Genomic DNA, 18,402 nt, shown 5'->3' with positions numbered 1-18,402 from the left:
GATGGTAGGAAGGGGTGAGCTGAGAAAACACATCCGTTTCCTCCCCAATAGGTTCCTGAGTTTCACACTCAAACCAAACTCTGGACTCCTTGAGGCACTGCGCAGCAGCAATGGCCACGCCCTGGGATTGCTTGGCCTGCATGGTGTATATGGCCCAGCGGGTTGTGCTGCACTCCTTTATGGCTTTCTTCTTAAAAAGCGGCAATGCGTGACACTAAACCTTGTTATAGTTCCTTGGAAGGCAACAGTTGAACATGCAGTGTGTGTCCTTCCAAGGGAAGGAAGGATTACAATTAGCACACAATTTAAAAGGGCTATTTTCTATGGGAACTGTGGGATATTTTGACCCATTCCAATGTGCCCCACTGCATCACTTTACAAATGCCCAAAATGGATGTGCCGACTCCTGTGCGTGCCAAAATCTGTAAACCTGCGTTTGGGTCACAACCAATAAAAGGCTGCACACCCTGCCACACACAGTCAAGGGGGGGTGAAAACAGAGTTATCAATGCAGGAGCATGCCAGTGGGCTCCGTTACATTCAACATGGAGCAAAATAGCAGAATTGTGCTGAAAACCGAAAATGCCTTTTAAAATGTTAGCTGTGCAACCTTCAAAAGTGCTGTTTTTGGCCCTAGATCCATTTATGTCCATTGAATCATTGATAGTAAAAAGGGTACTGAAATGTCAGAATCCTCCAGTGTGGCTCAGAGGAGCCGGGCCTCATTGACTGACAGCAGTTATGAAACTATCTAAGGAAAAGGCACCCAGGAACATTTGTGTTCAGTTCCACAGGAAAAATGCGGCTAAAATTGCAACAAGTAACAAAATCAGCTGTGCAGACAGAAACTTTAAACAAAGGCAGGATACATGTATCCAGACTGCAAACCATCCCAGCACTCAAGGGAAGAACTGGTGCTGAATCAAATGTGTATGTGCTGCATAGGAAAATCGTATTTAAAAGAACTCAGTTTAATGAGTAAAGTGCAAAATCGGCTGTGTTGAAAGCATGTTGTTACAAGGCCTAATTCTTTAAGAAATGTCAAAGGATTGCTAATGTAAACATCCACCTATAACCTCTGTTCATTTTATATGTTTTAATGAAAGATGTAGGTGAAACCTTAAAGTAACCCAGCTTGGAGTTAATTAAATATTTTAAAAAACTATTCCGCTTGACAGTCTTCAGCCTGGGAAAGTTTGACACTTCCTGCTGGCAGGAAGGCCTAATTGCTCCTGGGAGGCCTCGCATACTCACAACAAAGGACCTCATTAGACATTCGTCTTTGCCCCAGGCAAAGACAATAGAAGGCTTGGGCACCCATCCTTCCAGAGGAAGGGCAGGATGCTGGGAGAGGCTTCTCAGTGAACTTCAAAGGACTGGCCATTTGCTCACACTTGGGAAGTAAGAAAAAAAACGGACCTGTGATTTTGAGTTTAAATTGCTTATTTTGCCACAGAACTTCATGACATTTAACTTGGTAACAAAAATAAGTAAAGGAATGAAAAGTACATACATTGAAATCTGAATGTATGAAAGACAGGTGAAGACCTGGTAGGATTTCTTACTGTGTAAGGAACTGAAGTTATGAAAAAGGACTAATTTTGCAGAGACTATTAATGCTGAAAATCTAATATTGCGCACCCATGTTCTAAGGGTGATTGAACATATATGTACCGAATTAGGAATTGTTAGGCCAAACCTTTGTGATTAAAATGGACAAAATTCCACAGAAAGACAAAGCCAGGTCCCACCTACTTGGGAGTTGGATGTAAATGTAACCCACAAATATGTCATCTATGTGTCCGATTTTATTAGAGGACATAACTATATAAAGATGTATTGGTGGAAAAGTTAAATTGTGGTCCAAATAACTGTGGGAGGTTCCCAAGTCACATCATAAAATATGACAACCCTTTCTGTCATCCAACAATCAAAGAGCAAGGTGGAAACTGTGCCTTTGACCACTCGTAGCCTTGTGGGTGTGGGTTGCAAGTCTGCCCCTAGCATAAACGTAGTGATGTCATTTGGCAGGATAAATAAGGGAACCTCACAACACACAGATACACACTGATTCCTGACTTCATCCTGATTTCCGTGTGACGCTCTGTTCCTGAATCCTCCATCTTGTTCCTGATTCCAGATTTCTTTGCAAAGCCAAGGCCTCAGCATTGCTGAACCATTCTTCAGCTAGCCCCAAATCCTGAAACCATCCCAAAACTTAAGGGAAATAATTCTGATCCAGTCTGGCTTGCTACCATTAAGGCTTGCATGCTGAAACTCGACATCCCACTGATCTACAGTGTCCAGTAACCAGAAGGCCCAATCCAATCCAGTCCAGTCTGAGGTGCCAGTCCAAATGGCCAGAACCACTGAGCTGACCTACCCCCGTCAGAAGTGCCCTGCTGTCTGTAGACCCGATCCATGATGACCAGAACCTGACAGTCCAAATCTTTAAAAAAACTGGACTGTAAGTATCAATAGGAATCATAGTGAACCATAGCATATCTTGCCTTGTCCTATCCCCATCTATAACCTATCCCATCTTTAACTTAATAACCTACAATATTGTCAGAACCATTCTTGCAACTCTGTCTGTGATTCCGAGTGTTATTGATATTTTGTCATTGTGTTCTTCTTGAACATAAGTCATTAGTGATTTGGTTTAAATAAAATAATTCCCATAAAGAAAAACAGAGTATCCACCACGCGAAGGGTTACAAGCGGCCGTGTGTAACTGTGGAGATTCACGGGTGGCATTCTCTTTTTCTTAGCCATTAATCTAGTTTAAGTAAAATCAACCTGTCATTTTAAAACCAATTTTCTGCTTTTCTCTGTCCTATCTTTCTAAAAACAACTTGCATAACTTCCTCAATTTTATAGCTAGAGACTTAATTTCAACTCTGACTTAAACCTAAGACCTTTAGCTACATCCCTACCCAGAAACCGCATCCAAAAACAGGATGGGGGAAATTTAGCCAGGAATTTGCAATTTTGCAAAAGTTTTACACATGTGTTTTCCCATTCAAAGTATTTCAAAACTTCCATTCTGATTCAAAGTGCATACTGTTGCTCATATTATATCTTATGTTTGTTAGGATCTTTTCAGTGTTGCTCCCAAAGAGATTTATCTTGATTTAAGGACTTTTGCACACTTTTCATTGTTTCACACAGCAATTTTTGAATGTCATTTTAAAAAAGTGTAAAATTTCCAAAACATGTTTGTCTCTTGTTTGGGGAGGGAAGATTGTATTCAAACCCTGTACACTGTTCTTTACTCCTGAATACCTGCTGCTTACTTTCATCTGTGTAGAATTGCTTCTTTGTGAGTTGAGAAATTTGCAGGGGGAAATCTTAACTTAAGCGCTATCTTTTCAACAAGTCAAAACTGTTCTTTTCTCTGTGTTCATCTTCTGTGTTGCTAAAAAGTTAATTCAATTGCCTTACCTACTTTCTTAATTGTATTGTCACCACATTGGTGATTGCTGCCCCATATTAAAACCTGTGTTTGATTTTAATTTTAAATAAATAAATAAATATTAACTTTACCAACCAGCCTGATTCCTGGTCCATTGTGACCTGGGGTATTTTGAGAAGGGGTGTGATATGAGTGGTATTTCACTCAGAATACTGAACCTATAGACACAATAGTTAAGCATTTCATTTGTGCATTGCATGCTAGGCTGAGACCAGAGTGTATTGCCTGATTGAAATCCTTAACAGAGCCAACAAGTACCTGTGAGCTGATGTTTTTAAAGTAAAAGGGATACATAGGCATTCTACAAATGGGTAATGTGTACGTGACTTATGATGCCCCACAAACTCCTGACTATCCACCTTTCCGCGTGGTATTGTTGAGTGCAGTCGTCTAGCTACTCTGGTTTGATTGCTCTGCTTGATGTAGAAGTGAAAAGCGCTTGGCTTGGACTTTTTGGCAACCATTGGTAGTGGTTAGCGGTCAGAATATGGATCTTTGCATGTGCGAGTCCAAACCAATGGTGGAGAAAAACAATCTTAGGATGTCAACGCATAAGGGATCGTGGGTAAGTGTAGAATAGGGATGGTGTGAGAGGAACGCCCCCTTTTCGAATGCAAAAAGAAAAACGAGATGTAATATTCCGCACCAAACACTAGATGGTGGACTATGCACAGCATGTAAATCTAAGATTATTCAGAAGCCTCAGAAACATATATGCGTGCTTTATGGTATAGTTTCCTTACATTGTATTTGCGTGTGTGTTAGGGAATACCAAATAGTATACTTGTATACTTTTGTATAGAATTCCATTACTTGACCATTGGGAAGTGTTAACTGTACCTACATAATAAACCCCTGAGCCAAGTCTGCCTTACTGCTCCAACCTACGCTATGCTACCTAGGGAGAGTTTGGAAAGACAACATTTCAAAAGCCCATGCTCATCGCCTAGGTTGGCGTCTTCCAACCCTCCAATAAGGCTGGTTCTAAAAATCTCTCCTAACAGTTGTATAGTGTTGCGATCAAAGAGTCAACTTTTGCGGATCGTCACTTTGTTGAGGTTTTTCCCTTAAAGTAGGTGGCGCTAATAGAAAATAATGATCTCTTCATAAAATAAATGAGGATCCTCCAAATGAGATAATGCTTAGATGAACAGGTGAACAATAAAAAGGTGGTCATTTAACAGGAATACACATAAATGCAAACTCTTGGACAGAGCCTGGAGCGCTGCCCTTCTGAAAACAGACCAGCTTTTTAACTGCATTACTGCACATGGGCTATTTGTGTTAAAATATTAATATTGGATATCCCAAAAATAGGTACTGTGCATTTAATAACAGAAAAAGTATTAAAAAAATAAGATACAAAGCCCGCCCTGAAATTGTAGGCACATCACAGTTTCTTATGGAAAGTTGGAATGTTGCAGGCCTTTTTCTACACAGTAACTTCCCATAAGACTGCCCCACTCTCAAAGGAGAGCAATGAGTCCACCCAGTCAGCAGAAATCTCACACTATGAACTTTCAACACTCAGTCTCTGGTGCCCCAACGTTTTAGCAGTAATGTGATGAAAATAATCCCCCAAATTGTATAAAGTCATTAGTGTAACGTTAAAGTTACGTTTTGTAACCTAACACGCAGAAAGAGTTACTTGCAGTTTACATCCACTTTAAGCAAATGCTGCTTGCAGTTGAGGATTTCAAAAAATTATTACAAAAAAAGAAAGACCTTGGATGCAATGTTGTTTAGCTCTGCACAGATGAGCAGTACCAAATGTAGGGGAGGGCAGGCAACATTAGTTGAGATGATCTGTGTAATATGAGAGCTGATCTTTAACTCATACAGGGCAATTAAACTGGTCTTAACATGGCTTCATCAATTAAAAAAACAATGGCAATGATATGAAATAGAAACGGTAGATCAGTCTTTTCTGCATGCAAGTGAAATGACAAGAAATAATTTCTAAGTGCTGATGGGTGAATGGATTAAGAAAATAAAACACCTCCCAGGATTCCACTAACAGTTAATGTTTTAAGGCATTGGAAACTAAAGTCCTTGTTGATGTGAATTCAGAAGTTCTGGGCCAATGCTACAAGGAATCTTGAAAATCCAAATGTTTTCAATAACTCCATACGTGTACAAAAGTGCACAGTGGACTACTGCGGAGAAGAGAATTCCGCTGGCTCAATGACTAGAATGCATTTCTCCTTGGTTAATGACTTGATTGGTTCACCAATAAAACTGTTTCAACTCCATTAACAACAAGGGAATTTCATCAGAATTGTGCACTTAAATGTTTGCAAAGCAGAATGAAACGTTTACCATCATCTTCTGTGGAAAACCCTTGTGACTGATAATGAGAGAGGCGGGGGTCAGACTCGTTTGGTCTATGCCACTGGGGTTTATTCACTGGCCTGCTAGCTGGTTGACTGTTGGAGGGCGGCGTCGTTGGAGCCCCATCCACCTTGCATCTCCTGGCGACCATCCTAGACCGCTGCAGGGCTTCGTTGTAATCTGGCGGCTTCCGCGCCGAGTGGGCATGTCCTTCAGCAAAGTCCGCAATGGGGATTCCAACGTAACCCGGGGGCGTCGGCGGCGGTTCACGATAACGGCCCTCTTTCCTTGCTGTAGTAACACAATACACTACCATAAGAAACAATTATTGTAACAAAAGACAACTTTAAGACAAATGAAAATACAGTCCTGGAGCTCAGATCAGAAGTGGCATGGAAAAATACACTTTGGATGTATTGTCGAGAACAAGATTCAAGTGCAAAACAGACCAGACTTTTGGCCAAATACAGAAACATTCTGCTATGCTGCAAGGGTCTGTGGTGGGAGATCCTTTTGTGAAAACTTGAAGGAAGTTTCTATCTGGCATTACTAGGTGCTTAGCAACGCACAGCCTGCACAACAGCTACTGTAAGTAGGTTAGTTTTTGGTGTGCCATCTGAAATCGCCAAGCAGCCAACATGTCTGCAGGATGCAGTTTTTATTTTTTGCAAAAAAGAGAATGCACAATACATCTGTCCAATGGGCACAACGTTCTGTATTCACACCATTTCCTTTTTACAAAACAGTGCTAAAGCAGGTCTTTCACATCTGTTAACTGAACAATGACTCCCTGGGTTGGCCATCAGGAAAACAATATTTGGTAATCTGGTGCAATATTTACTTTTATGATTTTGGACATGAATCTGCTTAAAGAAAACAGTGTTGCAACTACTTCAAAGGGAAACCCCCGTGCAGAGAAACGGGCCAATCCACACACAGATGCACCTTACTCGAAGAGGCGAATGGCTCACTGGTGGGGCAATGGCTGTTCATTCACGTGCCCAAAAGTCCAGGGCAGAGGAATACTCGAAGATGCTGAAAACCTGAGGAGCCCACTTTCCGCTCGGGTGAGTTTGCTGCCCATGAACCCTGCCGAGGGAAGTTCATTTCTTTACCAATGTTTAAAGAAGAGGCAAAATGTTGACCAGAAAAGGAAATGTGCACGATGCGGGGAAGGGGTCATCATTAAGGTAATGTAACATGTGCAAAAGTGAAATACTGGAAACGAAGTGAGTGGGGCCTTTTCGCATGTGGCTCTTCTGGTACGTGCTTGGGCATTCCTCATTCCCTTGAAGCATCACGAGCTGCTAGAGGGCCAGTTGTGCTAAGCCCACTGAAGTCTAAAGGGTCCGCCCATCTTTGCAGAGTCATCCCCGCACTCTGCCCGACTTCATGTGGAGCCACTAGAATGCATGAGATCAAACCTCGAACACGAACTGAAAGGCAAACAGTGCCATGGGGAGAAAAGGATGAACTGCACTTGAGCTCCTCCACAAACGGCAAAGAAACGAACACACATCTCCTGTCCATCCATGTCCTACCTGACCACAAAGCATTAGCATCCCTTACTTCGTCCTAATGTTTCGCTGTGTCTAATTTCCAATGAAATCACGGTTTGTGCCCCTCGAAGATCTGCTGGAAAGTACTGATTTCTCTTTTACTTTTATTCCTGGCCTCCCCTCTACCACAGCCTTATGTTTAAATTACAGAACCCTTTCTCATTGCACATGTTAATCGTCCTACATTTTGGAAACCAACCTGTTGGCTTTTTTTTTTCTCCAAATTTACATTCACCCTGCTGATGTGACCTGTACAATTCAGCATGCTAAGTCATGCATGGCATCACCAATGGAACATGGAGGGGGTAACACATTCCTGGCGGCGTGCAGGTGAGGCCAGCATAACGTTTTTGACCCTCCTGGGTCTCATTGCATTTTGTATATTTAACTTGCCCTCAGAGCGGTTGTTTCTGTTCCTCCCTCGTTCCCCTCCTCGGCATCCACTCCTTCTTTTCCGATTCCTTTTCTCCCCCATTCAGGATTCTCAAACTTAAGTGTGTCTTCTCACCTGTCTTAACAATAATGTGCATTTTGCGAACTCTTTAATCCCGAGTGTCGGCGTCTTGTCCTATTGCTGAACCTGCTTGCCCCTCGCTGTCTTGTCTGCCTACGCTAGTGCCCTTCGTTAGTGTCTCCCCTCTCCCTTCACCTCTCTCCTCTCCCACCTACTCTATGGTGCTCGCTGTCTCTCCTATCTTTTCTAACTGCTTCTCTATTGACTATCCTGCTCTCCTCACTAAATCTGGTAGGAAGAAGTTTAAAAGGAAATCCTGGTCTCCAACCCAGGCCTCCCTATCGCTGACACTTACACCAGTGCCACCTCCAAGGAAACTCTCACTGACATCCTCTTTGTCGTGCCTTCACAAGACCTATGGACCCGTCATATGGTCTCTGTGCTCTCTCCATTCTCCTCTTCTCCCATTAATGGTGGCACCTGATGGGACGCCCTCCTGGCCTCCCGTCTTTCCTCTAATGTCATCATTAATGTTTACTCTAATGGGACCGTCTTGGTTCAAGGCCCTCAGGCCAACCTTCACCTTTTTGATAGACGCTTCTAGTGCCTCATCAACTTCCTTTCTTCTCCTGCTGTCCCCTCTACCCTTTCTGTGACTACCTCGCCTCCCCTTTCTGCCTCCTCCTTGGCTACCTTGCCCTCTCCTTCCCTCTCTGCCCCCTCTCCCGCTCCTTCTACACCTCCGCAGGGCGTACCTCTGGCTTGTACCCCTCCCCGGAAGTCCTTCAAGGATGGCAACCTTCTCCATATTGCCACTCTAAACTCACGTTGTGCTGTCAAACACTCCTCTGATATCTGCCGCCTTCTAGAAGAACTTGACCTCGATGTCCTTGGTCTCACCGAGACATGGTTCACGGTCAGCTCTGTCACTAGCTTTGATACACTCCTACCTGAAGGTTACAAGATCCTCTCTATACCCAGGTCCAACTGCTCTGGTGGGGGTGTTGCCCTGATCTTCCCCGAGTGGATTCCTGGCTCGGTCACTCTTATGCAGGCCTACTCCTCCTTTGAATGCCTAGTCTGCAGGCTCTCTCTCTCCCCTAGCCATTCCCTTACTGTGGCTACTATCTATCGGCCACCTGGTCAGATCTCCTCTTTCCTCTCTGAGTGGGTGGACCTCTCCTCCTCACTTCTGGCCTCAACCACTCAACTCCTCCTACTTGGAGACTTCAACATTCACCTGGATGCATCCTGTCCTCCATCTGGACTCTTTGTGACCTCTGCGACTCTCACTCACTATTCTCCCCGCTGGCCCGACTCACTCTGCAGGGCACACCCTGGATGTTCTGATCTCCTCACACCTTCCCCGCTCTGCCCTCTCACCACTCCTTTCTCCTGGAGTGATCACTTTCTCCTCTCCCCCCACCTCAACCTACCTACCCTTCAGGCCAAGCCACTTCCAGCACTGCCACCAACCTTCTCGGACATCCGACCCATGAAGCTTGTGTCAGCTAAAGCTTTCGTCGCCACCTTCTCACCCCACCCTTCTCCTTTGGCTGACTCTCATTCTGACATAGCCCTCTCCACGCTGCTATATCTGATACTCTTGATATCCTTGCCCCTGTCATGAGAATCCGCCTGAAGCCCAAAGCCAAGTGCAACTCCTGGTACGACTCAGACCTCGTCACCCTAAAACGCAAGTGCAGGGTGGCCGAGAGGAAATGGCGTGCTTCATGTACATCCTCTGACAAACTGGCCTGCCACCTGCTACAAAGGCAATACCGGCTCCCTTTCCCAACCAAGAAGAGAGCTCGTATCCAAGCCCACGTCTCTGCGGCATCTAATAACTCAGCTGAACTCTTTAAAAACTGCAAGGAACTGGTCAATCCTGCCGCAGTCTCTACCTCTCCTGTCCCTTCCCAGGCCCTCTGCACGGCACTGGCTTCTCACTTCATCTCTAAAACTCAGGATATCCTGTCTTCACTCTTCTCCTATCCCCTCCCCATACTCCCTGCTCTTCCTCTGGACCTTCTTCAGCCACCTCTCCTACATTCTTCTCTGCCTTTACCATGTTCTCCACTGACGAGTCTTCTAGACAAGTCCGTTCTATGAAAGTCTCGTCGAAACAGGTTCACCCCTGTTCCTCCAAAACTATCAAGGACCACATCGACTCCCTGGCTCCTGCCCTGGCTGATTTCTGCAATCACTCCTTCGCCACTGGAGTCTTCCCATCCCCCTGAAGCACTCCCTTGTGCGCCCTCTTCTTAAGAAACCCTCTGCCGACCCCTCCTGCCCGGCTAACTATCGCCCAATCTCCATCACTCCCTTCCTGGGCAAGCTCTTGGAGAAACTGGCCATATCCCAGCTTAACCTCCACACTGAATCTGTTGGTTTTCTCCATGACCATCAGTCTGGCTTTAGAGCTGCCAGAAGCATGGAAACTGCTCTCCTGAACATCCATGAAGACCTGCTCTCCAACCTTGACTAACACCCCTTGCGTCCTCATCTTGCTTGATCTCTCTCTCTCTTCTGCCTTTGACACCGTCAACCATGCCATCCTGCTCAACCGTCTCCGTGATAACCTGGGTATCACTGTTCAGGCTCTGGCATGGCTGACAACATTCCTCTCTGACCGACCCTCCCCAGGTCCAACTTCGGTCCTTCCTCCCCGATATCTTTTACTCTACCTATGGTGTTCCCCAGAGGTCTAACCTCTCTCCCTGGCTGTTCAACAAATACATGGCACTCCTTGCCCACTGCATTGCCACTGTCTGCCCCAACTTCCAGTGCTATGCGGAAGACACGCAGCTCATTTTCAGGCTACCCTCGGCCTCCTCCTCTCCTTCCCTCATCTCTGACTGTCTGCCATCTAGGAGTGGTGTGCCGCAAATGACCTCTGCCTGAGATTCTCGTCATCGGCACACCCGCTCCTTCCTTGCCTGCAGCTCTCTGGATGGCCTCTCTTGGCCCTCTTCCTGCTCCCACCTGCAAGGCTAAAAACCTTAGGGTCATCTTTGACTCCACACGCTCCTTCTCGCCTCACATCTCTGACGTCTCTAAGAAGTCACACTACCAACTACACCTCCTCAGACGTATTCTTCCTTTCCTCTCCTTTCCCCAGAAGCTCTCTGTCTCCAGAGCTCTGGTTCTCTCTAGGCTGGACTATTGCAACAGCCTCTTTCTATATCTGCCTGCTTCTACTCTCCGCCCTCTGCAACTTATTCAGAACAGGACTGCGAGACTTGTCCTTGGCCTCAAGCCCAGGGATAGTATCTCTCCAGGACTGAAATCTCTGCACTGGCTCACAGTGGCTGCGAGAATTAGGTTAAAAACACACTGCATCTTCCACAAGGCCTTCTGGGGCTTGGGGCCTCAATGCCTTCAACTCTCTCTTCCTAAATATCTTCCTTCTCGAGTTCTTCGCTCATCCGCCTCCAACTCCCTCATGGTCAGTCGCTTCTCCAAGCAACAAGTTGGTGGTAGATCTCTTTCCTCAGCTGGAGTCTCCCTCTGAAAAAGCCTCCCTGCCTCCCTTAAACTTGAGGAGAACCATCTCCGCTTCCGGAAGCACCTCGAAACCTTTCTCTTTGCTTCTGCTTTTTCACCTCCTCTCCTCTGCTGACCTCCTGGCTGTAACTGGAACTGCATGGCTACCTGGATACCCTCCAATCTCAGGCCCAGGTCCTTCCCCACCATCACCACACACCTGCATTGCCCACCTGGCAACCCCGCACTTGAGGACTGTTTCTGTATCCCTACAGTCCCCCTACCAGCCTTCCTACCAGCCCTCGACACTTGTTGTCCGCACTTACCCATGCACTTGCCACATGCTGGCCGTTACTTAATTGTTATCTTTTACCGTTTACTGTACTGTCCCTGCCACCCTTCCCATGCACTTGCGCGATCTGAATGAGACCTGGCCTAGTAGGATTGTTGTCCTGTCCTCCCCTTCCCTTGCCTCATCGCGCCTTGAAAGACTTGTGTATAGGCACATTATAAATGCCATATCATTTAGTGATGGTTGAACCGGTCTATGGGTACCCAAGGAAACACTTTCTGTCCACGTCGCATGGCCACATTCGTTATCTGGTATATCCACCAGAGGATCCCAGGAGATAGTATTGACCTTTTTGTATGATTTATTGAACAAGAGCCAAACTGCGGTTTGGCACCCTTTTAAGGGTTCCTGGACATGAAGTTGCTTGGACATGGACATTTCTCCAGCTAACCTATCTCTCCATCTTTGCTAAATTACAATTTATTTTCCTTTCTCTAGTGCGTCAACCCTCGGACATCATTTTGTGCCACTGACTCAGACCAGCCTTAATCTTTTGTCTGCATAGAAAAAGGCCACACAAAGACACACAATATAAAAGAGGAGTGAATGGGGAAGTATCCAAATGCATTAGTGTCAAGAGGCCACCGAAATGGCCAATATAAGACCCAGTTACATAACATTACTATTAAAAGGAATAACTATTTAACCTTTTTATGTGTATTGAGTGCAGAGCATATAACTCATTCCTCAATCCCTGCACTGGCTCCCATTGGGGCTAAGAGTGGATTTAGAGAGCACCCTGTTCACCTTAAAGGCTATACATGGGCTTGGACCCGTGCTCCGTGAAGCAAAAATTAAGAGACATCTTCCCAACAGAAATCATAGAACAGCATCTCCATATTACAAAAGCTGAACGGAATGGACGGCGGCTCCTCCTTGACACTAGCACTTTGAGTTTGGAACTGGCTGCCCATCCACATCGGACATATTGCTGAATTACCTGCCTTCAAAAACGCTATCAAAATATGGCTTTCCCTTTTGAGGGGGTCTGATTTGAAGAAAAGGATCCCAGACACGTTCATGTAGAAACTTGTTATACATTCAAGTGCTCCAAAATATTTGAAGGGAAGTCAGACGATGCTGAATAAGCTCTAAGGCCACACTTATATCGCCAATTGCTCCTTTATATTAACACCATACCATTTGGACCTGCCGCAGACTTCTTCCTTCCTTTTAAAGAATGTTGTGATAATTCACTGTTGCATCTATACATATAAAATGGTTAGGTATGTTTCCGTAGCTCAGCTGATGCAGTTTATCAGTATGAGGGTGCCCTCTGCTGTCCAGATAGCAAAGTGCACCCCTGTGTGCCCTTCCACTTCAACAACAGCTACCATTTTAACAAACAGAATGAACACATTTCTACGCAATCACCTTTACCCTCCACTATTGCTAACATTCAGAATAATTTAAAGTTACTTCTTTCCACCTAACTTCTCTTCACACAGGGCATGACTTTTCCAGTGTCACTGAACAGTTAACTAGCGGCTAAACGTTTCAGTCTCTAAAGAGCGAAATGCTGTGGGATGAACGCCTACTAATGAGCTAAAACTGAAAGTAGGTGCTGTAATTCTGTTACTACACAATCTTATGCAATCACAGGGACTCTTCAATGGAACAAGATTGACAATTACGCATTTACAAATACATCATAGATGCTTGTGTAATCAAAGGAACTTGGATACTGTTCTTATACCGCGCATACCTCTCAATCCATCTGATACGTTTAGCCTTTCAAATTCAAAAGAAGAGAGTTGCCTATACTCTTAGCCTTTTTAATGACCATTAATAAGTCACAGGGACCTATGCCCCATTCTTGGAAGCGATCAGTGGTAATTCAGATATTTAAGAAGGGGAACAGAAGTGACCCTATGAATTACCGACCGATATTGACCTTTAATATATGCTAGAGCAGAGTATGTTACGCCGGGAACGGCTGGTTGTTTTGTATTTGTGTTAATCAATTTTTTGCCTTTAAAACTGTATATATTTAAATGTTTTAAATTATTGGATTTACTGAACAAGGGTAATTAAATTGTGCATAGTATATACCCTAGCTCACGCTCCCAAGTTGTGGGATTAATAAAGTCTTATGTCACAAAAGCACACATGTAAGTCTCTCCACTTAGTCGTAAGGGATTTGGTCTCAAGGATGCTTGACCTTTGTAGAGTGGATACACTTCAAGTTACTCTAACGGTGTACGTCCTGATGCAGATGCCCGAGGGGTCTGCTCAGCTTGGGCTATAACGATTGGATGCTTCAGGCAAATTGTACTTTGAATTAACGAGGACCCACTCTACTATGTTTTAGGTCCCATGTACTAATGCAGAAAGTGAAATGGCAATGTTTGCTTCTGAGGTTTTTCCTTCAGTTGTGCCTGTATTTATCCGTTTATTTTTTCTGCCAGCCCAATTTATCTGAATAGAGTTTGCAGTCCAACCATAAGCCACACTATCCTACAGCCTCTCTGGTTTCTAGCCCTTTTATGTATTGCCATGAATCAAAATAAAGTCTACCCGGACATTAACATGGAACAAATACTTGCCATTATCCTTTCTACTTCAAGGCGCCAGATAGTATTTAGATCGTGCTATTCCCCCATCATCTGTTATCAATCAACACCATCACATTAACATTTGACACTGTCTATTCTGTACTAGGCCACACTCTATGTTTAGGCTTGGCAGTTAATTTTCTGGAGTTGGACCTGCAGTACAACTTATAGGTATGCCTGGGCAATTTAGGATTCATCTCGAGCTCACCACACATCCAAACATTACATAGTTTATTGATCTCCTATTCTACAACTCTGCCCCAGTGATACAGAACCCAGAGGGTTCCATACACTGCCAGAAGATTATTGGTTTCATTAATCATATCTATGGTCCACATAACACAATGTACATGCACTCATGCCTTCACAAAATTCTCCCCCCCCCTCGGGTAACCCTACCTACTTTTTGAATGCAGCACCTAGTCCTGCTTTCCCTTCCACTCATATTCCCCTTGCTTCTTTTCCCTTTTCAGACCAAGATCCCAACTTACGGGCAGGCCTAGGTGCTCCAAGACTACTTACTAGTGAGTTGGTGCAATACAAAATACCTTTAACGTAACATAAAAGCGAAGTGGAAGCACCATCAAATCATGTACTAACCTTCCTGCTGGCCTGCGCTGCAGTGTGACTTGCAGATGGCACTGGATGGCACCACAGTAACATGCACTCTCCCATATACTCAAATCAACCTGTCACCACAATGGACATTGCCCACTATTACTACTCCAAAACCTAATTTGACCTATATGGCTGCCATCCCAAAGCTGGACATCTCGTTTCCTTATCATATATGCAGATGAATCGTCTTTCTCTAGTAGATTGGTAATCCATTTAACTGACCTAATAACATAGTATGACATTAATATCCCCTCCAGAAACATGCTCCTGAGAACCCTGTAGCCCAGTCTCAGCAAGGCACTGTGTCTGTTGTGTCAATGATTAGAGATCCCAATGATGAAAAGCTGGATTGGTTTGCACTTGCCAGACCTAGCGTTGTGCTACATGGGGTATTAGCTGTCTTTCCACAGCATTCTCAAACCTTTGTGGTGGCCACCACTTTGACCTTGATAGCCTAAAGTATATCCCTTAATGAAGGCTTGCAAAATTGTAAATGGGCCTTCCTCTTTGCAGTTGTTCTTTTGTTGTTCATCCATGTTTTTGGTTTGAAAACTAAACAATCTTATTTGTTCACTTTCCTGCCTTTTCCTCCTCATTCATTCTAGTTCTTCAGTCTCCTGATCACTCTTCCAGCACCACCTACTTTTATAGGTGTAAAAGTAGAGATGCGTCGTTATGTAAACACCCTTTCCCTTCTTCTCAGATGTTGCTTCCCCTTACTTTCTGTAATTGCCACCCTTTATTATGCAAGCAAGATAGCTTCACATGATAAAGTGCTGGACATCTGTATTTAACAAACATTCCCAAGTTTCAGTCCCGGTAGGGCCAGACCATACCAACCTTCTTCCGATGTTGGTAAACTGAATACTACTAACTTAGGTAATAACTTCTATTGCTACTGCACTTGGAAGCAGATGAAACCTAAATTCAGCGTGATGAGCTATACTAAAAGATGACATTATACTACTGGTTATTGTAAGTCTGAAACTTAATTGGCTCTCTTAATACGCGCCGTACCGAGCCAAGCTGTCCAGACACCTTACAGGGAGGCACAGATTTTGAGAGGGCTTTTTACTGCCTTATACTGGATCCATTTAAAATGGACCTAGTGTAACCCAATAATATTTTAAGTATATCAAAATAATTTCTCTGTAACAAAAAACCCTCAGTTGATGGAAAAACAAAGCGATTGGATGTTGGCACTGTTGACAGCACGCAGGCACATCTGTATTAAAGGCATTTCTGAAAATGATCTCTTAGGTCACTGGAAAGAACACAAACTGGAGCAATTATAAGGAATAGTGGAAATACGATAGCGTGCAAGGCACACATGTGGGAGTGTTCACTCTGGAAATGACTAAGCAAAATATTCCTCTGTGGGCTGACATTCAAGCATGTAAAGTATGCAGCTGGCCTTCTACTCAAAACGGGCCCACAAAAGATTATTTTAGTCAATCCAGACATCCCAAAGTCATCCTTTTGTTTCATCACTCACACACATGCAGACACTTCAGTTTACTGTGTAACAATGCAAGGAGATGACATTTTCTACAGTGACATGATGCACGCTTGGAGTGCTTTATGTCTATGGTTGACCTACATAGCATTATCTGACAATACTTATTTGAAAATGTCCTTTGTACAAATACTCAGCGAAAGACCTCAAAAATGTTGAAAACTTACCAATAAGCCCCTTTGCAGAGCTGGATGTTACAGTTATGTGAGCGGGCATAGGAAGCTGCTTCAGCTCCTCTGAAGTCACTGAGGTTAAACTACAGGTTTCCGCTTCAGCAGAAACATCCTTTCCACCTCTGCGCTTTATGGTGCCGGTGTCTCCTTCGGAGTCCTCCCCCCAGTAGCCTGTAGAAGATGCCCAGCTCGCTCTGGACTGTGCTTGATCCAGGCTATCCCTTCCTTGACCCTGTCTGCCATATCTTGTGCTGTGATCCGGGAACATGTGGCTGCTTGCAGCCCATAAAGCTGCTGCGTCTCCCGGGTTCTCAAAGGGAACATGCCCAAAGGGTAGTGTCTCCCAGCTTCTCTGGTGCTGGATTGTCTGTATATTGTCATGGGAACCGCTTGAGCATGAAGTCCAGCTCCCACGGCCACTGTCCGCTGCATCCAATGATGCACGATCCCCCTGATCCTGAGACAGCTCCTCTGTACTTGGGGAGGAAAGCACAGTTGCGCCTGCATACAGCCCCCTGTTCTCCAGCATGGGTGCATAGGACCTGCAATGCAAGACGATCAAGTGCGACAATTAGAAAACAATCCTTACTTTAGTGCACATCTGAAGATATTCACAAGCAAGAAGATATACATGATAACCTATCCTCATACACATTAGTACTTCTAACACACTGGGGAAATTGACAGGCTCTTAAAACATTGCCCATTTATTAACATGTTAATAAACCAAATTAACCCTAAACCACCAGAAACATGCCATGTGTGTTAGCAAGTCACAGTGCACTACAAGTATGCAACATTCTATCATCCGGCATCACGGCGAGGAACCCTTTCAGTGGACTATCTGAGATTAAGGCACTGTGCAAGATTAATTGTAATAAATGCAAAAATAATTTTGGGTAAATCGTTCAGTTTAGGTTATTTTTTATGCTAATAAGCTGCACACAGGTAAATGTTTGCACAAGGAACTAACATGTACACAATCATAAAGGTATTTGTAATACCTCAAGTGGCAACTTTCAAACTACTTCCAGGGCTGTTAGTGGCCAGTTCCTCCTCCACCCCCGCCTTCTGAACCATCTTCCAGTTCACCTTTATTTGTGGACATGTCCTCCCGACCCCACTTCTACCCAAGACCCGCAACCCCGGGGCTGGTGATCCACAATGACAAAGAGGCTGAAAGGGGGAGTGTTTCAGACTGGTAACTAACTGGTCGATTTCAAGTACTGCAGTATATTCGCTAATAAACATATCCAATTAAAACCCTAAGGACGTGCCTGCTGTTTTATTACTGTGAACAGTCACGTCTTAACTAGTAAATGTTTATTAAAGAGCACGAGCTACAAAAGCAGCATTGTTTATTTTTTTACAACATACGCGACTCGGGGTTTCCCCGTTTCTTCGGTTTTCAAATGGCAGTCGATTTTTTAAAGAGGTGAAACTCCCTTTACCACACCCTAGATGGCGCTCAAAGAACACTAATGCAAACTGCTTTCTAGTTAACGGGCAGTAGAAAAATAAACTGCGGCTCATCACTATCATACAAGGGCCATGTTTAACATTAACGGAGTTCTGCAGGTGGCCATCAGCAAACATTTTTATTAAGGACAGAAAATGTAGCGATGAAAGACTATCCAATAGTTCAAGTCAGAACAAAAGCTCTTTTTAAAATACTCGAAAATTTCCTCAAAAAATGGTACAACAGAATGTCCAAAATCCGAAGCCGTCCAAGGAATTGTTTTAAGACAAAGCATGCAATCTTGTATGTCGAGCCCTCAACATGTGAAGAACGAGTTGTGTCAAATTAACAAGCCGAAATAATGCCTCTGTTTGGAAATCAACTTCTTAAAAGGAACACATTCTCCATTTGATGTATTGACATC

General features: G+C 44.2%; 1 protein-coding gene across 13 annotated transcripts in view; it reads right to left on the bottom strand.

The window, feature by feature from the left end:
* RAPGEF2 (Rap guanine nucleotide exchange factor 2) overlaps nt 1-18,402 on the bottom strand; it is a 1,671,940-nt gene that overhangs the window by 46,230 nt on the left and 1,607,308 nt on the right. For 8 of the 13 annotated variants that reach the window (XM_069631345.1, XM_069631346.1, XM_069631349.1 and 5 more), the window contains 2 exons: nt 16,514-17,061; nt 5,795-6,115 (listed from right to left, as the gene is read on the bottom strand). In XM_069631345.1, coding sequence (XP_069487446.1) covers nt 5,795-6,115; nt 16,514-17,061 — 869 coding nt within the window. The remainder of the gene's footprint in view (nt 1-5,794; nt 6,116-16,513; nt 17,062-18,402) is intronic. The other 5 variants (XM_069631347.1, XM_069631350.1, XM_069631357.1 and 2 more) reach the window with 2 other exon arrangements.

The sequence above is a fragment of the Ambystoma mexicanum genome, chromosome 6q (assembly GCF_040938575.1).
Source record: "Ambystoma mexicanum isolate Mex_15411 chromosome 6q, UKY_AmexF1_1, whole genome shotgun sequence".
Classification (NCBI taxonomy): domain Eukaryota; kingdom Metazoa; phylum Chordata; class Amphibia; order Caudata; family Ambystomatidae; genus Ambystoma; species Ambystoma mexicanum.
This window is presented reverse-complemented; position numbering and strand designations above follow the sequence as displayed.